This window comes from Onychomys torridus, chromosome 9, assembly GCF_903995425.1.
Source record: "Onychomys torridus chromosome 9, mOncTor1.1, whole genome shotgun sequence".
Taxonomy (NCBI): domain Eukaryota; kingdom Metazoa; phylum Chordata; class Mammalia; order Rodentia; family Cricetidae; genus Onychomys; species Onychomys torridus.
In genome coordinates this window covers 11,397,788-11,423,498 of record NC_050451.1, presented here as the reverse complement: position 1 = coordinate 11,423,498, position 25,711 = coordinate 11,397,788, and the positions used below count along the sequence as shown (strand labels likewise).

General features: G+C 35.4%; 1 protein-coding gene across 4 annotated transcripts in view; it reads left to right on the top strand.

The window, feature by feature from the left end:
* Nrg3 (neuregulin 3) overlaps positions 1 to 10,691 on the top strand; it is a 1,086,061-nt gene extending 1,075,370 nt beyond the window's left edge. For 2 of the 4 annotated variants that reach the window (XM_036198821.1, XM_036198820.1), the window contains exons 9-10: positions 3,939 to 4,010; positions 4,248 to 10,691. In XM_036198821.1, the coding sequence (XP_036054714.1) occupies positions 3,939 to 4,010; positions 4,248 to 4,755 (580 nt within the window). In that variant the 3' untranslated portion in view covers positions 4,756 to 10,691. The remainder of the gene's footprint in view (positions 1 to 3,938; positions 4,011 to 4,247) is intronic. The other 2 variants (XM_036198824.1, XM_036198822.1) reach the window with 2 other exon arrangements.
* The last annotated feature ends 15,020 nt before the right edge of the window (positions 10,692 to 25,711 follow it).

Sequence of the window (25,711 nt, the reverse complement as noted above, 5' to 3'; positions counted from 1 at the left end):
TGAGCTGGGCTGGGTTTCTATGCAGTTTGGGTCCATGTGACTACTTCACATTGTTTGTTTCAGTCCTGAGACCATATCAGGTAGGATGTGCAGCTCAGAGCCTTTGCATTTCTCTTTTCTGCCAAATGTGGAATAGACGGACTGTTGCCCTGACTAATCAATCTTGGCATAGGTTTCATTAAGAAGAAAGAATCTTAGGAGATGGGATATAAATAGCCTGTGGCTATACTTTGTAATTTTGGAGATATTCCAAAAGGACCATGCCTCCAGATTTTGTCCAAAATGTGTGATGCAGAAGCAGTTGGTATTTTGCTTAGCCTTAACTTTGACTATAGTTAGCATGCACCTATATTGACTCTGTAACTACTTTATCAGTAACCAATGATTATTTACAGGAGTATGTAAATTGCAAACACTTTCTTTCCCTATGGTGAATATTAGAATGTTTGAGTGTCTAGAAAATCGATTGTGTACTGCAATATTTTTCCTATTTGCCACAGTGGCTCTCACCCCAAATGTTCCTGATGCAAGGAGACTCAGAACCTGTGGCAAGCTGTGTTTGGAATCACACATTCACAGGGGTCAAAGGGTTCATTTCCTGCCTTGCCTTTTCCCTCATGGGTCAGCATGGTTGTAATGTTGTGTTGGCTTAGTCACTACTAGATTGGCAATCATCTCTGTAGCCGGATGTCTCTGTGTCATATGCACCCAATGTTGATAAATATTGACTCTGTAAGTCACTGTGCCTCAGCACAATGAATCTTGGGGAGTAATCTCATCTTCAGTTCTTAAAAACAGCTATTTTCCACTCCTGGGGGACTGACTGTCTCTTAGGACTGGAAATGGAGTTGGTAATAAAATTTCTCAGCTAACATTCTTCAAATCTGCCCTTAGTCTGAAATGGGAGTGAATGAATTTGCAAGACCCATCAGCCATCTGTTACTGTTTACCAAGCATGTGGTTGTTGTCTGCTAACTAGGCTTCATGTATGTGGCTTCTCTCCTGGGTAGGAAAGTCTGCCCAGCTTGAACACATGACCTACCCTAGTGCAGCAGGACTTTTATAATGGGGTAGATAGCAGATTGAGGATACCTTTCTCTGACTGGAGCTCTGAGCAGTGCCAGCCCTGGTAATAATGCGCAAAACATTGTATTGGTATGTGTGAGGCCAATTAACTGATATATTACAAGCTAATAAAAGGAAATAGATTCAAAAAAGTCGGGTTAACATCCTCAAACAGGTCATGATCCAAAACATAGTGAGTTCCCATCTCTTCTGATGTACCTTACATTTTATATTCTTTGAAGGTGTTATTGGTGGACACCACTAGGATAAGAAAGTTTAAATGGCCAGCTCAGTGTGGCATTGGTCATGAGAAAAGTGAGATTGTGTATTAGCTTTCTGTCTAAATCAGCTACACAAACCAGAAAATGGATGTGGTAAAACACACCAATGGCTGACAATGTAAAATGGAATAGCTAATTGTATGGATAGTCAGTTCTATATACCTACTATCTACCTATATACTACTATACATCTCAGAAATTGAGTTTTAAGATTCAACCAGAGAAACTAAGTCCTTGGCTTGACTCCTGGCTTATGACAAATCAAAAAGACACTAATTATTGCAACCTTTCTTGACTCACATGCTTGTGGCCTCTGATTTCTTTGAAGGGTGGTAGAGAGGGTAGTCCAAAATAATATAATGATCAGTGAATGATGTCAGTATCAAACCATCAAAGAGTTGTTGAGATTGCAGGGATACAGAACTCTGACTAGCTTCTATGTCACATTCCCATCTAGAAATTTAGATTCTACTTAAACATTTGCTAAAATGTCAGAGCTAGAACCTCTCACAGCAACCCCAGGGAGGAAGTGAGGGTCACCCTCACCTCTGGTGAAAGAGGATGGCCCAGCTGTTTTATTTAAACCTCACATCTGTTTGACTTAAACCTCATAGCATCACCATCCTCCAAGTATCCAAGTAGTGTGAATTACACTGTATTAAACTAAGATTGTACTTACACTGATTTTGACCACCATTTGTCTGAAAATCTAAATCATACAATGATGTTGGTGTCTTATTCAAAATTAAACAAACCTTGGAAAACAGCTATTCTTTAATGATATGTTTACTCTGTAGCTGAAGTTTATATTTCAGTTATTGCTAGTTATGTGTCCAGTAGCTGATTTGGGAAATGAAACAGGGTAGTTAATTCCCTCCCTCTCATTTAAGTCCTTCATTCAGTATCAGGTTGATTAGGTAGATGTTTGAAGTTTGGCATTAATTGCCTTTTGCTTGTCCATGCCACAATCCTGAAACATTACAGTAATCAGTTATAAACATCCTCTAAGGTATTCAACATTTTCCAAACAGAATATATCTATTGGTATTACCATCACATTACAGCTTATTACATTCTATCTGTAGATCTACCCTGATGATATTGATATAGATATAATATTATTCCAGTCACATTTCTTGGTCTTTTCTTGGTATGTAAGTATCTGAAAGTCATATTCTATGTATATTCATATATTCTGGAGGTATGGTTCCAAAAATGAAACAAAGGTCCTGAAGTTTGCTCTTTCTTTTTGGTGGAATTGACTTATGGATCAGACCTATTTTCTGGCATATAAGACACAGGGGTAATATCCCATAAGGAATTTTCTTATGCATGGCTGTATAAAATTAAGTATCCAAAAGGATGTTATAATCTAGGTTATCTTAGGATGTCCCTTCATTAGCCAGTTCTTAATTTTATAGTGACAATTTGATGCGTGGGTTTAAATCCACATTCTGTTGCTTATATAAAGGTATAACTTGGGATAGGTCATTTGAATGTCCCTTCGTATTCTCTACTAATTTATCACATAAGAATAATAAACTAAAAATGTTTTTATGAGGTAATTAGAGAAGAAAGTGCTTTTTTTAAGTCACTGTGAAAATGTTAGCTGTTCTGTCTGATATTAGTTAATGAGCTATAAAAGAGTACTTTCCTTAGAGATATAGTCATTCATTAATATGTTCATTAGATCAGGTTTTATTGGTGACCAACTCTATTCTGGATACACTAAGAAAAGACATGATTACTATTTACCTCTCTTTACTCAATTCTGCTGAAATTGCTCCCATCTTGACCTCACAGCAGAGACTTTGTTGTAGCTGTGTAATACATTTCATTGCAACTATTCTTTACATATATGAAAACAATTTTATTTATGTTACAATGTAAGCCAAGCCAATTAAATCTATTACATAGAAATTAATTATATTTGACTTATGCTTACATGTTAATGTTTACTATTTAAAGATAACTCACTAAGAACTAGAACAAAATGTACCATACAGATTCCTAAGACTTTTCTGTAAAGTCTGATACATATGATCTCACTCAGAAACTGGAAAGATCAAAAGAGGAAATTCACCATACTTGTGCAGTTCAAAACTCAAGATCCTCAAATCCTTGAGTTACTTGGAATGAAACATTTGTATTTGTGACAAGCTATTACTGAACATCAGTGCCCTCTTTCACTGCAGGGACACTGAGGAACAGTGCTACCTTGGGAGGGTCATATAGACTACACTTCATACTCTGCCAGGGCAGGCAGAGGGATTAGGCATTCCTGTTTTTGTCCTTGGGTTCAGGAGTGGGCCAGCAAGCACTAGGGCAAACTGTCCCCAGGGCAAACTGCCAACAGCAGTTAGATTTACCTTCCCTGTGTAAAGCAGAAGGCTTGAGGACTGAAATACTTGATGGTCAATAATGGGTTTCCTGGTAGCTCCCAATTATAGTGACCATCCCAGTCAATCAGACAGACCCAGGGCTGAGAGGGTGGATGAGTTATGAGTGAAGTAATGCCATGGTGATGTCCTGTTTGTCACGATGGAAAAGGCCACACTTACGTGCTCAATCCCCATTTACTTTGTATTCTAGGATAGAGGTCAGGAAGACTATATCCCATCTGCCTATACAGCTGTGGTGTGTTGAAAGACCCCTGGACTTAAAGTAAGAAGATCTGGGTTTGAGTCTCAGTCTGTCACTTATTTTTCTGTGTGACCTTGGGCAAGTCACTTCACTGATCTGAATTTCAATTTACTTCTCTGTCCGTGGGAGCATAGTATCCGTCTCATGGGGTTGCTGTGAGAAGTCAGTGAGATAGTGCATGTGGAAAGTACTTTTTGGATGGTATGGTTCTCAGCTGCACAGTCGGGACCAGACTATGACTCTGTTTATCTTTTTCAGGTATCCATCCAATGGCTTAAGAACTCAACAAAACGCATCAATAAATATGCAACTGCCTTCAAGAGAAACAAACCCCTATTTTAATAGCTTGGATCAAAAGGACCTGGTGGGCTATTCGTCCCCAAGGGCCAACTCTGTGCCCATCATTCCTTCGGTGGGTCTAGAAGAAACCTGCATGCAAATGCCAGGGATTTCTGAAGTCAAAAGCATTAAATGGTGCAAAAACTCCTATTCTGCTGACATTGTCAATTCAAGTATTCCAGTCAGCGACTGTCTTCTAGAAGAACAACAGGAAGTGAAGATATTACTAGAGACTGTGCAGGAACAGATCCGGATTCTGACTGATGCCAGACGGTCAGAAGACTATGAACTGGCCAGCGTGGAGACTGAGGACAGTGCGAGTGAAAACACAGCCTTTCTTCCCTTGAGTCCCACAGCCAAATCAGAACGAGAGGCACAATTTGTCTTAAGAAATGAAATACAAAGAGACTCTGTGTTAACCAAGTGACTCAAGATATAGGAGTCTGTGCATTCTCTGCTTTGCTCAACAGGAAAGAGAGGAAATTAAATACAAATTATTTATATGCATTAATTTAAGAGCATCTACTTAGAAAAAAACCAAATAGTCTGCCGCCCTCATATCATAGTGTTTTTTAACAAAATATTTTTTTAAAGGGAAAGAATTGTTTCAGGAAGGATAAAGCTTACCACTAAGCTTTTGGGGAGGATTCTCTATCCAATTTCAGTTAGTCCCAACACTGTCCTCTTTGGCTCTTAGAAGATTTGGTAATTCCAACCTCTGGTCCCATAGTGCCAGTGTCTGTATGGAAAAGAAACTGGTATTCAACTAGCTTCAAAGAGATGAGCTATATCCCAAGGGAAGATGTGCCAGTGAGCAGGTAGCCCTGGCCATTTGGCTCTTGAGTTCCAACCCCTAAATTTCTATTCATCAATGCTCTCACCACAGTTTATGTCATGTCAAGGAATGTAGTACTTTGTATTTGATTTTTAAAGAATGGCAGGAGAACATGAACAGGAAGGTAGATGGAAACAAGAGTAACCTGGGCAACCTGACCCACTCTCATGTGCCATCTTTCTCTGTCATTTGGGAGCACAGAACCTCAGAGGCGTGAGATTACTATAGGAAAGGAGACAAAAAATGACAATGTTGTGCCACTCAAATCATGCTAATAGAAATGTTTTTCTTCGAGAGTGTTTAGAAGCTCTGAAAGGGCACCTCTCAGTGTGTGTGTTTGTATGGTGTGTGTGTGTGTGTGTGTGTGTGTGTGTGTGTGTGTGTGTGTGTTTACCTGTGTGCACAGGTGTGAGCGTGCGAATATGTGGGCTTGCTCACCAAAGCACATATGCTGTATGCACATGTGTTGCTTGTACGTGTGTGTATGCATGTGTGTGCATATTAAAGCTTGCTAAAATTTGTTCTGAAACATCAGGGAATTTAATATTCAAAAGAAATTTTCCCTCTTAGATCTTTTCACTTTAAATTTTTCCATTAACTATAATTTGGGTTAGCGAGTTCTTGAACCAAGGTAACTTGCATGGTGGGGTCTTATAAAAAACTCCTAACAATGTCTACACCATTTTCTGATGTGAATATTATTGAAAAGGACAGTCTTTGGCTTATTGATAATATCAGTTTAACAAAACAAATTAATGGAGGATGTGTTTATTTTGAATCATTTACTTAAACTATTGACATAAGCCAATTATCAAATTAACAGTTGACCATTTTATTTCTTGTCAACCTCATTGCTATTTTACAGTAAGTTTGTGCTGTGTAGACAGAGGCACTGGCTTTTCTGGTTAACATGGAAGGAATTAATTGTTGAAAATCACAAATCCCAGACTATTCAGTTCACAAGCAATGCCCCCAAACAGTAAATTGTGTTGTATGTTCATTTGGAATAAAGCAATATTTTTACCACTGCTAAGGTGAACTGAAAACCTCCTGAAGATGTGTCTGTTTTATTTTCCCTATTTTCATGGGGCATTCAAGGAAATTAGTGTTCACATACCCAGTCTTTATCTGATTATTGGTGGTGTTGTTATGTTTACACTGTTTAAATAAAAAGGCACAGTATTTGAAAGTACATAAAAGATTTCTTTTACTGTAGTTTGGGGAAAGCTTGGTTAAAATTTCAAAGCTTGGTCTCAAGCAGAGAAAACATACCATTTTTACTTGAGGTAAGTTATTTCTGTTAAATACATTGCAAGTTGTTATCTATGAATGTTCCTTGATAACAGATAAAACACCATCCAGGGAAAAGGAAGAGCATTAAAAACCTAATCAAAGCTGCTTAACAGGAATCTGAAGTCTCTTAGGTTGAAAACACATTGATGGAAACCTACCTTTTATCTGACAAAAGTTTTGTGTGTTTATTAGTTGCAATTATAGTTTGGTTGTTTTCAATAGAGCAGTAACTGTTGGTGTTTTAAAAAATTATGGATTTTTAATGTCTTCTTGCTCAACTTAATTTTCACTTGAAAATATTTTCTATTTAAGAAAATTATAGAAGGTGTTTGTAGGTCTATAGAATCCTGAAAGTTGAGCATCTGCTGGACCATTATGTTGTTTTTTACTCCAAGTATCCACAACTGTGAGGCCATGCTGGTTGATTGAGGCCAACTCCGTTTGTTTTGTTTTTCATTTGTTGGTATGTTTTGTTATTTCCTAAAATGTTACCCATTGTTTATCTAAAGGATCCATTCATCTTGCTAGGAGGACACATATTCTGAGCAGCTTAGGTTATTTTAATGTATCCTTTATACCAAAGCTGTAAGATCAATGAAACAAGTCTCAATACAACATCTTATTTAAATAAAGGAAGGATTACATACCATATGATTATACCACAAAACTTTCCCCCATATTCTGGAGACAGTGAGTATCAGGCACATCCACTGGCCATGTTATGGAAAGTTTACAGTCATTGCTACTTTTTGAACACTCAAGACAAAACCCTCCATAGAAGCAGCTACTTGTGGCAGTTTCTGTGTTCTTTGTCTCCTTTAGGAACATACAAAGGGCACATCTTAGATCACCAGCTGACAAATGCCAAGTGCAGATAACACTGAGGCTTTCTACAGTAACCTGGCCTGGTAGATCCATGGAGCCACCAATGCTTTGTTCTTCAAACCCCTGTGATTACAAGGACATGATCATTTATACACCATACCTTCGCAATTGCTTCATTTCTCTTGTCTTTTTTATGGGACCAGATAATTTGGATATTTGTAATTAAATAAGCTACATACTTCATCTCTAACTGGATACTGAATATAACTCATTATATTTTTTATTTTAGTAATTTCCTGGTATGTCTTTTTTTTAAATGTCTGTTGTTTTAAATTATTGATAGCTATTGTGCAATGCTATTGTTCAAAATATGACCAATCTTTTGTTACTAAGGTAGAGTAGAAATTATGTAGGAAAGTTAGTTAGCATCTGAGTTTTTTTCTTCCTATGTATATTAAACACTTTCTTTCCAACTCTACCCTGGTAGCCACCCTACTGTAAATTAAGGTCAATTCATCACACATCCAATGAATCACATCACTTTTCAAGTATCAAGAGAAGAGACAGAACAGTACTGCTCTCAGGACTTTATAGTTAGATAACACAGAGACCAAAAGGAGTAGAGGGCCATACACAACCCCTCAGTTGTGAGATGAATAGGAACTACAGTATAGAAGGCCCTTGTGCCCGGCGCTGAGCCTGCCAGTACCCAGTTCTCCACCAGAACACATTCAACACTTGCAGCCCTCACCAAACCTCTGTCTTGCCATATGGTGCTATAGGAAATCACGAGTGCTAATGTGAGTGTGAAGGTGTGGGCTGAGCTCTGATTCCAGCCCTGTGAACCTGAGATTAAGTGCTAAGATACTTTTCTCAATTGAGTATATAGTTTATCTAGGAACACAGCAGGCGGGAGGGATTTTTATTTGATCTTTTGGTATCTGGGAAACATTTTATAAATATACATATATATATAAAGAATACTTTTTATTATTATTCAATTGTATAGCATCACTACAGTGTTTTCAATCGATAGCATGTCTATGCTGTTTGTATCTTGTCTTCAGAAATTTAGTCCTCATTCCAAGCAACACTAGTCCAAGGTTTCTAGGCTATTCTCACTTTTGTAAACACTCAATTTGCCCTGGGAAATGAAGCTTTCAAATAAGCTTTATCTCTTCCTTTTTACATTCTTTCCCTTTTAAAGAAATATTGAGGGTGAAGGAAGACATTCCCTCTTTAAAATCTACTCATTTGTTTCCTACTGTGAATACACCCACAATATAAATATATATGAACATTAAATTGGAGTGATTATTTGGGTATCCTTATCTTTGCTTCATTTGACAAATGCCATGAAACCTTCACAGTCAGCCAAATGGCAACATTTTGCCAGACACACACTTTCAGTTTCTTCTCTTTCTTAACCAAACTGAAATATCCTTGAATTAAAAAATTCAAGAATACAATACTAAAATATATTAGACTCTCTTTTTAAAATGACAATTAAATGATGGTTGTAAATGATTACTGTCTCTACAGTGTATAATTATCACAAATGTGGTCTTTTTAAAAAATAAGTATACTTCTAACAATGTTTTTGACCTATGGAACAACTGAAGTCTACTAAGGGCAGACAGAGTATGTGGCTGTGGCAAGGAGGTCTAGCACTAATGTCAGATACCTCAGTTAAGTCAGTAACAGAATACTCACAGGGACTTGATAAAACAGAGAGCAGGCTTCTTGTCCTTTGATGGTTGTTTGTCATGAATACCTGTATTGATTGCACATGTATTGTTGCCAATGAAAGAACTGTGTGAACAGAAACAACCTTGTATTGTTGGAAATAAGTTAGACATACATTGTTGTGAAAGCTTCTAACTTACAGATAAGAGCAGTCACTTGCCTCATCTGTTACATAAGGGATATGGTCTACTTTATTTTTGATTATTTATTCTTTCCAGTCAACCACCCTGTTATCTAGTCAATCTAATTCATATTTTGACTGGTCAACTTATATACTCATTCAACATTATTCTGTAAGTAGTTCATGCCTAAAAATCCATCTCAGAAAATCTTACAGAAGTTGGAACCTATGTATATATATATATGAATAAGATTGGCATTTGTAAAAGCACATGCCATGGAGTAATAGGATTTGTTTAAGGTAAATTTATCAAGATCAGGTGATGGAGAAAAGATATCCAAGAAATACCTGATTCTAAAGCTTGAGATTCAAGGGTCAAACTTTGCTTCATGATTGTCCTAAAGGAAATGTGAAAGCTTATCAAAAATAGAGCGCCTCTCCGTAGCAGGCATGAGACTTTGACTATGTCCTTTAGTTATAGAAATAGTAGTCAGACTCATTTGCTACAAAAAGTAAAAGATATATAGATATATAGATAGGTGCTCTCAAGTATTTGCATCTCAAGTTCCTTTGTCTTGAGAAAGGGCCCTGCCATGTGGCTCAGGCTATCAGTGAACACACAATCTTCCTCCCTCAGCTTATTGAATTTGATTATAGTTGTTTGCTACTACCCCTGGTACAACTCAAACATTTTAACATAAACCCTCTAAAATTAAGTAAATTCTCTGTTGAAACTTAGACATTGAAGTTCAAAATAATCCTAACTTTTAGGGTACCAAAAAGCAGTATGTAGTTATTGGCTTTTGTCTATGATTGCTGTTTTGACAAATCAATACCAATATGCTTCTTCAATACCATCCAGACTAGCACTGATTCTTCTGTTTATAATTTGTTTTGGTCAAGATCTCATAAAGTCTGAATTTTTTTTAGTATTCAATAAAAAATGTGAAATGTTAAAATATTTGAATCAAAGACATTAAATTTCAGTTGTGTTGTGATTTCAAGTTATAAGGATTCTATGCAGTAGTTTGCAAAATCAAACTATGGGGAATCTCACATTTTTTTGGACTAGATTTTGATATATTTAGAGGGCTGCTGAACCACGAAGAGAAATGCAATATATTCTACACTGATTATATGTTTGTTTTTTTTTTACAGTAAACAAATTGAAGGGCTTTAAAAACTACATGTACACATAGCACTAAGCTATGTTAAATATTAACCACATGAAAGCCTTGGATTCAGTATCTCTTTTTAAGAAATGCATGCACCAAGAATGTGTGTTGTTTACTCTGACTTTTATCACAAGGATTACTATGTGCCATTGAGCGCTGTCTTTGTCAACAAAAAACTAGAGGATGGATACATTTGTTCAGACAGAAACAAATAGGAAATCATAAATTCTCATCCTAAAAATTGCTACATCTTCACGTGTGGTCATTGCATATGTGCAAGGAGAATTAGAAGGAAATGCCTTGGCTCATGGTTTTCACAAATATGAAATCATGCATGTGAAGTTAAGCAAATGCATTCTTTAAACTATGGTCACGAGAGTAAAATAATGAACAGAAGAATATAAAAATGTTCACTTGTCATTTTAAACATTTATTCAAAAACAGTTCCTTTTTTCTGTGATAATCTTTTTCGCTGAAGAGTGTTCATTCATCTCTATCTTATATTAAAAAAGCAACAAGTATAAATGGCATCAAGTCCTCTGGGGAAAATAGACTAGTCTAGACATACATCTCTCATGATTGGGTAATGTTTATCTCCATTTCACCTGACTTTTTATGAGTTGCAATCTATCCTGCTAAATATTAAAATATTACACAAAAATTTCATAGTCACTTTGCATTGTGACTTCATTAGATATATTTTTATCTGGCAGGAAAGCCTGGCCATCACCAAGCCATGTGAGCTCCTTGGAAGACTTTGTTGCATCAAGGCTTTCATATTCACTTAGGTTGTTTTCTTTATGTATGTGCCTTATCTAGCTTTGCTTCCTTAAATGGGGGATTTTCAAGAAAATAGGCCAGTGCTATTTTCCTCATTTTTATTATTATTGTTTATGAGAGAAAAGCTAGGAACCTTTCAAATGTAAATTAAAAGAAGAAGGTTTTTTACTGTAGCCTAGGCTTGTTAGTTTTCTTCATATTGTTAAATGACTTTCCAACCTTGGAATTGTTCCTTATGTTAATTCTTCCCATGTTCAAGGAGAGGAAGTCAGGAATCATCCATTCAAATAAAAGGAAGAAAAGTTTGCAAAACCAAATGGCTTTCCTTTAAACAGCAAGATACAAAGAATCATGAATAAATTGTGCCCGTAAAGGCTTGATGTAAAATGTTTACTTCCTAAAACTCAAAAGTGATGAGCAGAAGGAAATATCAAGCAAATATATGTATTTGTTCTTATAACAATGTGGATTTTTTAAAAACATCTCTTTAACACAAACTAGACATCATTCTATACAGTACTTCATTTTTATATAATTATTTACGCAGTATTATTATACCCACTGAACACATAGTTATAGTAAAATGTCCAGTTTCAATATCTCTTCCAGTGTTACACAGAATGAATGAGAATCTGCATTTATTTCTTTACACAAATCTAATTTTGCATATTATCTTTTACCTCAAACTTATTTTCTCACTGATAACTTCCATTGAATTCTTCATGTTTTAAGCTAAACATACAAGAAGCTACTGAATTAAATATGGAAAGAAATAGACATATCTTTAAAACTAAGTTATGTGGCACAAACATAACTTGTGGTCTTTAGTAGCTGAAAAAAGATTCTATAGACTGAGAAATATTGTGACATTCTTTTGATTAATTGGGGGAAAGATGTTCAATAGATTTCACTTTGAAAATACAGAAGGAATAAGCACCACTGGAAATCCTTTGTTTGCCAAAAATAAAAGACAGGTACCCAGTGCCCTAAACATTTCCACTCAGGGTGATTTAAAGAATGGTGTGTTCGTTTTGCATTTATTTTACATTGTTTTTCTGAAAGTAATGTCACTGAAGAATAGCAAATTAATCAGTCATCAATTCAACTATATTACAACTATAAAATGAGGTGTCTTTGCATGCTTTTTGCCTACATATGTTTATATATTACAGCATCATTATCTTATTGTTATATATTATAATTTAAACAATGTCATATGTTCCTGTAGCAATGTGTTTTCTTTGTAAACATTGCATTTAGAGGCTATGCACATTGCAGTTCATAATTTATTTAGACATTCTATTATTCTTTAAAATTCAATTTTTTTTTGCCTTTCACTTACTACTGTTAAATAACCTAGCGGTGATATTATAAAACACACTAATTTTTCTTTCTTTTGGAAGGAGACAGCAGGTTTATAAGTGAGTTTCATAAGATCTGTAAAGACTTAAATTGTAAGCAATGCAGTAACACATTTCTTTGAGATAAAGTGTGTGGTTTTTTAGATGGGGGCTAAAGGTGTAAAAACAAACATTGCATAAGGTGTGTAAAGAAGTCTATGGATCTCAGCAATTCAAAATGACCTGCAGCATTTTGTGACTATGCACACTGCAAGAAATGATATGCCTGGGTCACCAAGTATGACAATAGAAAACACCATTTCACATTACTCAGCTGCTTTTCTAGAAGCTGCCAATACCATGTTTTGACATCACATGAGCTTTAGCTTTTTTCTTTCTTTGCATATCACTGTAAAAGATTTTAATTTAAATGTAATTGACTTGAGCTGAGCAAAAATAGCCCAGTGTGAAAATTAATTTTATTTTCTCATTAGAAAATGTCCCATCTTATTTTACACATAAAACTTATGAGAAATATTTAAATTACTATCAGGAGATAATCACTGTTAATATCTGATGACACTTATTTTCACTCTTTTAAAAGAAACAAATATATAATGTCAGAAAATTGGAGTCATCTCGCATTTAAAATATTATGTCCTATTTCAGCAGGGCGGTGGTGGTGCACGCCTTTAATCCCAGCCCTCGGGAGGCAGAGACAGGCAGATCTCTGTGAGTTCGAGGCCAGCCTAGGCTACCAAGTGAGTTCCAGGAATGGTGCAACGCTACACAGAGAAACCCTGTCTCAAAAAACAAAACAAACAAATAAAAATCATGTTCTATTTCATTAACTCCACATATGATCTATGAGTATTTATTAGAAACAGTCCTCACATTTGTGATTGCTACACAAGCCAGTATATTAATGGAAGGCTTTGTAAATATCTGTCATGTATATTTCAATAGATTATTAGGTGTTTATTAACTCAATGTGTGTCGATGTTTAATATTACCTGAGTGTTAACAACAGTCAATGTTTTCTTGGCATTAGAATAGATACCACCTTCTCTTATGATATATATTTTGTTTTTTGAGGTAACATTGATAGATTTTGATTAAAGTATTATAAAACGAAAAGGAAAGCTTCATACAGCTGAGTAAAGCCATACTTCCCAACAAAAATGGAAATAATATAGGTGAGGAAGACAAGTGAGGAAAAAGGAAATTATTTTAAAATACTATTAATTTTAAGACCAGAGAAAAGTGACTTTACCATAAAAGCAACTGATTATAAAGATTTGAAATATACATGAGAATTTAGAAATTGTATATATAGCCATTTATTTGATACTCGTGAACAATCCTATGAATTCAACATCCACATCATGTTACTTCAAAGATACTGAAGCCAGGACAGAGAAGTAAAGAAACTTATACACCAATATACAGAATAGATGGAAACTTTAAGAGGTTGTGTTTCAACTTATAGTCCATGTATCTTGACATTTTATCTTGTCAATTTCTTTAATGAATGTTTTCAGATAGTAAGGTTTCAAAAGTCTAACAAAGGACAGAATATTGTAGAATAAATAAGGATGGTCCTGGCACTAATTCATTAAACCTACTGATTGTCTATAGTAAGTGAGAAGGATAAGGGGAGACTCTAGAACAGGGATAGATACACCCAATGTTCTGGGCTATAAGAAATTTCTACACACACAATACAGTCGGTAGATAATTAGAACATCACCATTTTTATCGAAGGTAAGTGTCCTGAAGGAGTTCCAAAGGATCACATGACAGCCATGACCATGGCAACAAACTTTTCATCAGGGAATGGAATCAGCATGACAAGGATGAGCCACGTATGATGACACTAATCCATTCACTTCAAAATGCTAACTCCACAAAATGCGATTGTGAACTTATATCAATAAGCCACTGATCCAAGACTGGAAATATGTTAAAACATATGTTCAGTAGAAGAAATAAGCCAGAGTCATTTGACATCCCTCATGCTAGGTACAAATTCTGGAGAAATTTCTAGTCACACAAAGCAAAGAGATCATGAACTACTATAGTATGACCAACATGTCATACTATATGACCAACATCTGTGCATGTGAAGACTGAGCATGCCCCCTTTAACACAGAGATGCCCTGGCTCGTTTCTAAATGAAATTATTTCTGTATATGCTGCTACATCAATGTAAAAAAAAGTCATGTTCAGTAATGAGAAGGAGGACGGAAGTTAATGACTGAAAGGAAGAAAAAGAATGCATAATGTGAGAGGCAGCCAAGAGGAAAACTTCAAAAGGATACATTTAAAAAGAGGAATTAAAATCTCACAGAATCAAAGTAGAATTTTCAGTGTAAAAATATGAGCTAGTGGGATTAAAACTAAAAATCAAAAGGCTAAGAAATTTTCTGCATTTCTATCCTAAAATACCGAATTTCAAGTGTTAAAACAATAATAAACACAAGGTTGCTTAAAATAACAAAATAACACTTAACAAAATAATAAAATGAACAAAAATAAAAATAACTCTTTTTAAAATAGCAAGTATCAAGTGTGAAATAGAATGGTTCATTTAAAGAACATTTGGAAAATCATAACCAAAACTAAAAAAGAAAATTAAACCAAGTTATACCTGACATCTACATCAGTGTTGAAGAATACAACATTGAAGAAGAAAGAAATATATTACAATAAGATTCAGTAAGAACCTAAGAAAATACTTTAATTAACACTGGAGAGGTGGCTTGGTGGGAAAATGCTTGCTGCTCTAGCTGAGGACCTGAGTTTGAGTTCCAACACTAACACAGAGCAGCTCACAAACTGTCTTTAACTCCAGCTCTTCTGGCGTCTATGGGGACTGACACATATGTGCAAACAAACAAACATACATACACACACACACACACACACACACACACACACACACACACACACATACTCACACACATATATACTCACATACATACACATGAACAAAAAAGCTTGACATTAAAAAATATGAAATTATCTGAAAAAGTAAAATGATGTAAATATACACAACGAATGCAAAAAAGAAATAAAAACACTAAGTGTATAGATTATAAATACGAAAGTCCTTTTGATTACTAAGCTGAATAAACCTTCCTTGCTTATTATCACATAACTATCCATGAAATCCATGACTCTACAGGAAAACAAAATGGACACAAATGGATTAAAAGCAGAAAATTATCTTCCCTTCCCAGAATTATTTTAATTGAGTTTCTAAGCTCAAATAATTTTGCGTATTAGATTTTAGTGTATATGTACATGCATACACATGCAATATATAATTATCGATTAATATGCATCAGTGTTATTTATGTTGTATACTATATAAACAAAATATGTGATTACTATTTACAGATACATGCATAGACTAACAAATGAAACTTCTTCCAAATTTGACTGAGCTCTTAGGTTGAGGAACCTATATGAGGTGATTGTGGTCACTCCTTCCGGAAGCTTTAGGTCAGCCAAAGAGGCATGCTAAAAAGTGTGAGAAGCACTTCTCAAGCACATGAATATACTTGCCTCCTTCCCATGGAAATGGTAACTTTGCATGGAGAGGGAACTCCTTGAAAAACAATTTCCAGAATTCTATATTGATTTTTATTCCGGTGAAGAAAGAAGTGTGTTTTCTTACATTAAGACCCATTCAAGAACATTCAGAGAATCTTTTCAAGATCTCATAGTGTTTGTCCTCTGGCAGTTCAAGGCTGGGCAGATTGAAACACCAAGAACTCAGTCTGGAGATTGCTTTACCACTGGTAACCTGGAGAGACATGGGGAAAATGAGAATCTATGTGCATGATCTCTTTGCCTCATAGAAGTCTGAAGGATTACAGAGAGCCTGTGGCGATCCAGAGCTCTCAGAGGGAGTCTGACAAAGGATAAGCTGTGGAGCACTAGCTCCTTCTGGACATCTGAACCTCTGGATCTCCAAGCAAAAGTCGCAACTCCAAAACAAGGCTCCACAAGACCAAGTTCACATATCTGCAGGATAGCTTCATTCAAAGGATGGAATTCATAACTGCTCACTTTCTTATTTCCTTATATCCTAAGTTTAGCTGTGTGGTCAAGTACCATAGCCAGATGTGTGAAAGCAGGTAAGCATGGACAAGTCTTATCAACCAGTTTCTATTATTACAAATACAGATCTACTGTCCATAAATATTTGCATCATAAATGATTTTTATATTAGAAAGAACATTTAGTATGCTCATTACATTAATGTTTGACATAATATTCATTGGGAAAACTGCTACTGTCCAGTGTTATAGTAAATGAAGTATGTTCAAATGGATTATAATAGCATAATAAAAAAGAAATCATTAACAGTAGCCTTATATTTAGTTCAACAATTTGAAGACATGTTCCCATTAGTTCATTTATCAGTGTGATTTTTCTTCCTGCACAGTAAACAGCAGATAGCATTTGAGTGCTGTTGCTTCAATAAAGCATTATCTAATTTAGTCTAATTATCTACTTCCTTAACAGCATAAAGTCAATGGTGAGTGCTAGGTGGACAGTTAAACTTTACATCCATTTCTATTAGAGTGCAAGGCGACTTTCCCCTATTAAGATAGATGACTATCATCTATCAATAAGAAACGAGTAGGAAGGTAGTTACAAATGTGGCCAAAGTAGAGTTAGAACACAAAAGGATCTTCAGCAGCAAATATATGAACAAAGTAAAAAAAATGAAAAATAAACCCAGTTAGGAAGTATTAAACAATATCTTATTGTTAAATGAATTTAAAGATTCAATGTCCATTTGTAAACCAGAAGCAAATGGAGAGATAAAAATCAACTCAGTGTGAAACCAGAAATGTCATGCCTCAGACACAGGTATAAAGAGAAATGGAACATCAATGATGTCTCAGGAATACATTCAACCATAGACAAAAATTAACAGACTATGAAAGTACTTTAAATTTCATTCACTCTATTAAAAATTGTAACTGGTGCTATGTTAAAATACTCACAAGGAAAGTTGAAGAAATATATTTTTACACCAAGATTTTATAAATGCCTATTTCAAATGGAATCATTTTTAGTTTCTAGAAATGGAAACAAAGGAAGAAAATCTTTAAAATGGATTCAGTTTCAGATTAGTAATTACAAAAATATTATGTGAATGATGAAATTGGAATATTTACAACATACATAATCATTGGCCAGCACCTTAAATAAATAACATTTGAAAAGTAAGAAAGCAGTGAGCATCCAGTTATTAATTAATCACTCTGACAAGCATTAATTGCTTCCCTAGTACATGTTGTGCATCATTCTAGAATCTGGAGATTCAGCTAATAGCAAAATGAGATGCTTTGGTGCCTCAGTAAAAACCATTAGCAACAAGAGATACTTACGTGCACACACAGAAGGAAAAAATGCCAGTTTGTGTTTGAGCATTGTGCTTTATGGATGAAATCATTCATGGCAGAAGTCATTTAGACACAATCACCTGATAATTTGTAGCACAATGATGTTCACTAGATTACTGTTTTATAACAGCAAAAAAATGAAATCAAGTAGTTAAGAAAATTGTTATTTTAGTTAACAATAAAATTCTATTAAATCTTGTAGAGTTGAAATTATGTTAGATATTGTTCCCCATGTCCTGTTAAATCCAGGATGTATGGTGAGACTACAATTTATAATGTAAGAAATATTTCTATGCCACCTGTTCCTTTTCATCTAGCATTTTCCTATATAAAACAAACTGACTGAAAACAATAGGAAAAATCCTAAAATTATAGCCACAGATAAATTATTGTATAAAATAACATATAACAATATTAAATGAAGTATCAGATTTTCAAAGAAAACTGTTTTAGAAGATGCTCTCAATATAAACTGTTGGAAAGGAATTTTAAAATATTAAAAATGGATAATTCTTTATCAGTAACACATTTATGTTATATTAATTTTCTACAACCTAAATTCTATAACCCGTTTCCAAACTGTTGTTAAGTGCTGCTGACTTGTGCTTCCAATGCTAATGAGTACATAGTTTTATGGCTTATTCCTTGAAGGGATTTGCCTTAGTCTGTGTTATGCCTCTTTGGTTTGATTAACTAGGGCTTCTTTCTGCTGTTTGTATTGAAACAGTATTTTTGTGGAGGAAGTTACAAGATGCAGCACATTACTGGCTTCTCCTGAGGCCTCCTATTTTCCAGAGATTAGGCATACTTTTCATGGCATTAAGTTACTGTAACAATCCCCCTTCAGCCAGGGGCCAATGGCAACTTTCCTGACTGCCTCTTTCTACCTCAGAAAGCTGGCCTTTTATCCATGAATTAATACTTGACAGACATTTCCCCGAATTAAACCATCCATGAAACCATTGGCAAGATGTACTGCTGCATGCTTTCAGCATCCTAGTTGCTAAGGATAGATTTGAGGTTGTTTCAAAACTCTTGAAAACCATAGAATAGTGTTTATAGAGTATTGTTTGTTACTAATAAAATGCCAATAACTATTATCATCTTGCAACTCTGAGATTAAATGTATATTTGTGCTGTTATGGAGTCAGAGTATGGAGGAGGCAAGTAATCAACTATTCAATCAGCAAATATCAGAGCTAGCAAGACATCAAAGATACAATGTTTCTCTTAACCAAGCCTGCTTATTCCTAGGTGAGAGAAAGCCTATGAACTCAACACTTCATCCTTAAAACCCAAGATGGCCACATTTTCCTGTACAGAGTGACTGCGTGGCAAGAACAAGAAATATTCTCCACACCTATGTCCCATACACAAAGACGGTCATTTCTCCATACCTACCCCTTATGTAAAGATGGTCATTCATCTGTGTATTTGACTCCACACATAAGCATGGTCATTTCTCCCTACATATTGCTCTACATGTAAACCTTTTCATCTCTCTATACCTATTGTCCTATATGTAAACTTGTTAGTTTCTCTATACATATCCTCGATGTGCAATATCATTTTCCCATTTCTATGGCCCCACCTGTATGTGTGGTCATTTCTCCATACCAATGCCTTCATATGTAAACATCGTGATTTCTCTGTAACATATACCTTGATATGTAAACATTTCCATGTGCTGGATTCTTGGCTTCCTTCCTTCTCTTCATTTCTTATGTGGAAGTTTTAAGAGCTGAGATACAGCAGAAAATGCAACAAGAGTCCTCATCGACACAAAGCTAAAATTCTATACTAGGATAACTTAATAATAGAAGCTTGATTAACAATTGAAAAATAAAAGAAAATAAGGTGTAGGAGCATAAGAAATAAAGTAGGGGGAACTATTTTACTTAGGGTAGTAGTAATTCTGCTTCCAAGAATATTCTTCTCAACATACAACTAAGTAATAAAAAGGACCCTTCCGATCAGACAGCCAGGTGAGGACTATCCAGGAGACAGGAAGAGCAAGCTTAAGTCAGTCATCTGAGAAGAAAATTAACATTATTCTTCATCAGCAGGAGACCCAACTGTATGCTGTAGAATTAACTAGGAAGACTTGAAGTATATGGTGATGTATATATGGCAGGCTGCCACAAGATGGTGGTATTTAGAGATAGGAGTATTGAGGTTAGTTTGAGTGTAATGAGACATCACTGAAGAGCTTTAAGGAAACAAGGACTGTGTTCAACATTTCCTTTAAAAGACGGCTCTAATGTCTTTATAAAAGATGCTTTAGGGTTCAGAGTGACAGCATGGATCAAGGAGTCCTGATGAAGTGGCACAGGAAAGAGATATGTGGTGAGACCATATGGAAATAATTACATGTTGAAACAATAAAATGATTCACTTACACTTTACATTTGTGATGGGATTTCTCACACAATAGATTTTAAAGGCCTTCCCAACTCTAAAATCTGCTGACTGTTTCTAAACTTAGAGTAATTCAATGCTAACTTCCATTCTCCAAGATCACTGTAACACATTTTACAGTGGCATGGCATCATCCACATCTGTCACAGTACATCTCAGTACTTTACATCCCATCATATCCTTTTAAAAATATTTTCATTTTTAAGGCCTAGTGAATTTCTCAAAGCATCTGACTTTTAAAAACCATTTTAGATGCTATAAATCATTTAGAAAAATATTCTTTAGCACTATCATTCCAACCTCTGTGCTGGAATCTATAGGTAGTTCCTGTGTCCAGATAATTCTACATGACAACAATTTGTATAAGACAGATACTGTGCTATGACATTAGCAGTAAAAGTGATATCCACACAAAGTATTATTCTTCCATACTGTTTCCAACTATTAATGACTTGCAAAAAATTATTATCTGAAACTGTGACTGGGAGTTATTTATTCATTCACAGCTTCTTTAGCTCATTGATGAATAACAGATATTGTCCCAACCTGTTCTGTTTCAGTATCTCTGACAACATAATGACAGAAGTTTGTGCTCCAGGGCTGTCATGAAGGGACAGTTGGAGTGACATGTCACATACTTATGCAATAGCTTACAAAGATCTTTTCAGGAAGACATCTTAAGTTCCATATTTGCTTTAACTATATGAAGAAAGAAAAGGAATTCTCTAGGTCCTGGACATATGATGCCATTTCTTAGGTAGGAAATGTCTCTAGCAGGTCAGGGAAGAAAAGAGAAGTTTCAGACAGGAAGAGAAGAGAACCTGGAGGACAGACAAGGTTTAGAGCATGGTAAAGTTTTGTCATAAGGCTATGTTCAGGGAATTTAAAGGCCACTTTAAGGTCTGAATAGACAAACACAAAAATTAGATTTATGTTGACCTTCTAGGGTCCTAGAAAATCCCTCAAGCTTTTGTGTAAATAATAGAGTGTACAAAGTAAGATTTGGAAAAGTACAGATCAAAGAGATGATTTCATGACTCCAAAAGACACAATATCTGCTTTAAGTTATACTAGGGATGCACACATGGAAGAAGCTGATGACTAAAGATATTTTATTTTGGAGCTAGAATTAACATGACAAACTAGATTGAAGAGAGGAAAAAATGAAAATAATCACCTCATATATTGCCATTAGTAATAGGGAGTGGAATGCCACTTTATAAGAAACCAAAATGAAAGAGAAAAAGACGGAGAGAAATGCTCTGTCAAATGAAAACAGTAGTTCATTGTAAAAGACGTTACACCAATAATTTCAGAGGGCCATGAAATGCTTATACCACACTGAGATAAAGCAAGGTTAAACACTCTATCAGGGTGAGCTACAAGGGTAAAATTTCAGTTCCAACTTAGTTTAAAACCTAAGAATAGAATCTTAAATCCTAAATGCCATTGAAAAGAAAATGGAGAAACATCACCATGGCTGAAGCAGAGGGAAGAAATAAGGAAGACTTATAACAAGTTACAGAACGTGAACAGAGAGGAGAGCAGAATGTGGACAAGGATGAAGGCTAGACAAGGGAGGAGAAGGGTGAGACAAAGGAAATGGTGGTGAGAAGCATGACAACAGCTGGTACTTCATGTCCCTTGCACCTGAATTCCAAGGATGAGGGTATCAAAGAAGCAGTTTCCAGATTATCAGTGCTTTAAAGCATTGATGTATTTCTCAGTCATTGTTCATGTGTTTTTGAGAAACTGAGTGTTTTATGTCATATTCACTTCACTCTGCCATCTTTGATGATTGAGCTGCCATCACTAAGAGGGATTATCAGTCCTCCTGACAAGAAAATGCAGGGCATTGGAAATGTCATATCATTTTTTTAGAACTTATGGAAAGAACTTAATATAATCTCTACTCTGATTTAAAAATTCATTTCTATTTTTAGTATATGAATGTTTCCCTGCATATATGTATGAGCAAATTTCTACATAGCAGTGTTCACAGAGACCAGAAGAGAGTATTAGATCCCTTGGAACTGGAGTTATAGGACATTGTGAGCCATCATTTGAGTGCTGGAAACTCAATCTGATCTTTTGCAAGAGTAACAAATGCTCTTGACCACAGAAACATCTCTCTAGCCTCTGCTCAACTTTAACAGTTCTAAGCAAGCCATGTGGACACCAAAAAAAGATTCTTAAAATAATAATGTCTTAGTATTCCCAGCAAGGTGCAAAGTGTTTCTGGACTCTATTAATAATGTCCACTTAACACCCTCTGATTGGATTATCTCATTTCATCTCATATGTTTTGAGGTATGTCTGTTTTGTTTCTGCTCCAAATCTATGAGAGCAAGAAAAATTTAGAGAAGTCAAGTGACAACTGCTTTGGAAAGGATGAGGCACAGACATGCTAATAAAGTTGGTTCAGTTTCAAAACAGAAATCTGCTCAATCTTAGCTGTGTTGCCTACATCACCCACATGAGGGCTCTAGGCCAAGGTCCACACAATAAGAAAGTATCAACATGTTTAGGAAGACAGACTGAGAGTGTAGCAAATATTTAATCATCATGCTTCCTAGCTTACAAGTAAAAAATATTTTTTATATAAATGATAGGGTTGAAATTTATTGAAGTGATATAACTCCTTAAGATAGCCAAGACTTAGCAGGACATTTTCCAGTAGGTATTACATTTCTGTTCTAAGAAAAGGTATTTTTAACTATTAATGCAAAACTCAGATATCCACAAATGTTGGCAATAAAATACTTAGATTCCATAGATTGAAATTTTAAAACAACACCATCTTTCTGGAATATAAAAAGTTAATCTCAAGCCAGCTTTATGTTTTTATTTTTATTAATTACCATTGATGAATTGGAACAGATAATTATTTCTTAGAGATGATCACTATTTATGGTATTTGCATGTACTGAGATAGCCTTAACCTTGCTGTTTTTCTCTCATAGTAGAAACAATGTCCCAGCAACACTACTCTCTAGGTCAGAAACTATCTCGGTTCAGAGCATCCATTGCCTCCCATGAGCAGACATACTGCTGCCTGAACTCATTATTTCAGAGGACTTTCCATCTATATCATCAAATAGATGTAGGAAGGGACAACAGAAGCATATACCCTCTGTGCCTGCTAAACCTTTGTCTAGATCAAGGCAGATATGTAAGTTGGTAATGTCAAGGAGTCAAATGATTTACAGTTCTCTATCACTGTAGCCTGAGTCTTATTGTCATGATTCTTAGCTTCAAATTAAAAAAAAAAAAACTTTATTATGTAAGTTAAGGTGTTTTACTTTATTGAAGTTATGTAATTTCTTAAGAGCCAACTTGGATAAGACTTATCAAGACATTTTGCTCTAGGTGATAGAAAGGATTCAGTGAACACAGAGAAGGTAGTAATTGATGAAGTAAAGTCCTAGAAGAGGAGGGAAAAGAGAGGTTCACTGGACTGAAGGGAGATAATGACTTGCAATGGACCATTCTCTACAACAAAATTAAGGTACATAAATGCAGATGTGAGAATTTACAACACGTTTTTCACTGAGTCTAAAGGCATTGGTTTGTTGAACACAGGATCACTAGCTTGGAAGAAGACAAACAACTTGTGAGTGGCACTTCACATACAAGCAGGAAAGAATGGTGGCAAAAACTCACCAAATAAAATTCTCTGGTCTAAGTTGTGTTAACAAATAGATGTAAATACTACCTGTCAGTCTACATCAACTATAGAATGGGTGTAGAAAGGAAGAAAATAGGGAAGGGGCACATTTACAGCATTTGTATTTCTTTGAAAATAAAGGTAGAAGATCTGAGACTACATAAGAGCTGATATTACAAATCTAGGTTTGTAAGCTGCTTACTAATACATTTATCACTGGCTATAGATGGAAGGAAACCATGAGGGCTTTGATGACCTGAATGAAGACAGGTAGAGAAACATGAATACGTGTATTAGTTCAGTGATTCTCAACCTGCAAGTCATGACTCCTTTAACAGGGTTCACATATCATATATCATTTGTTTCAGATATTTATGTTACTATTCATCACAGTAGCAATACTACAGTTATGAAGTAGCAATGAAAATAATTTTGTTGTTTGGGTCACCACAACATGAAGAACTGAATTAAATGGTCACAGCATTAGGACGTTTGAGAACCACTGTACTAGTTATTTACAATGTAGCAAATACTTCAACTCAGGGATTGGTTCAATTCCCTGTGTTCAACTACATAATTTTAATACTCAGAAAATTAAATCATACTATTCAAAAATATTTTATTTACACCTAAAACTAAAATTCAATTCTGTTCGACTCCACTGTATAGACGAATTTCTAAATGGTCTTATTAATAGAAAACACAAAACCAGATATAGAGGTGAAAACCTAAGAGAGATCAGAGGAATAGGAACAGCCACATGCTAACCTCACCTCACCAAATCTACAGCTTCCAAGAAGCTAAATATTTCCTGTCTACCCACGCCTATAGGCCTTGATGTTCTCACTTCCTCTTCCTGCCCAGCTCTGTCACCTCCTGTCTGTTTGTACAGACTTCCAGACCTCCATGGTTAACTAATATTGGAATTTAAGATGTGTGCCACCATGCCTGGCTCTGTTTCCAATGTGGCCTTGAACTCACATAGATCTAGACAGATTCCTGCCTCTCAAGTGATAGGATTAAAGGCATGTGCTAACATTGCATGACTTTTGTATTTACTTATTATGGCTGGCTTTTTCCTCTGGTCTCCAGGCAACCTTTGAAGGAACTGAAATTTACCAGGAGCTCAAAAGTAGTAGAAGTGGGTGAGAAGCATGTGGAGAGGTAGATCAAAGTATAAGGTGGGGATGTGGGTATTCATCATTTAATCATTTAAATTACTTCTGCTAATGCCTAGACTAAGGTCCTGTGTAATTGACGGTGAATAGAAGTGAAAGTTATCTTGGAAGACAGCCCTAGAAATAAGAGTGCCTGTATGCTTTGAGGGGTATACTGAACAGTTGAAATTGCTAGTATTATTTTTACAAACATGTTAAGGAAGTTAAGAGGTAGCAAATGAATAAAATAAGTTAACATAGAAATGGGGTCTGGGAATTAAAGGTTATCAGAGCTATATTCTCTTGCTTTCTAGTTCACAGATACTGTATGAGGTATTTTTGAGAAAATCAAAGCACCTAAGCATGCATGTTTAAGTGTAACAGCTAGTCAATAAGAAGCCTGAGCTAATGACTGAACAGATTTAATTAATATAAGCCTCTGTGTGTTTACTTGGGTCTGAGCAGCTGTGGAGTGGGTGGGACACAGGAAAAATTCAGCTACATGTATGGGTATCCCATGAACTCAAACACAGCAGTGCAACCGGGTCTTTTTGAAAGACTAAGGCAAAGAACATGATGTATGGAGGTTAACCCGGTAT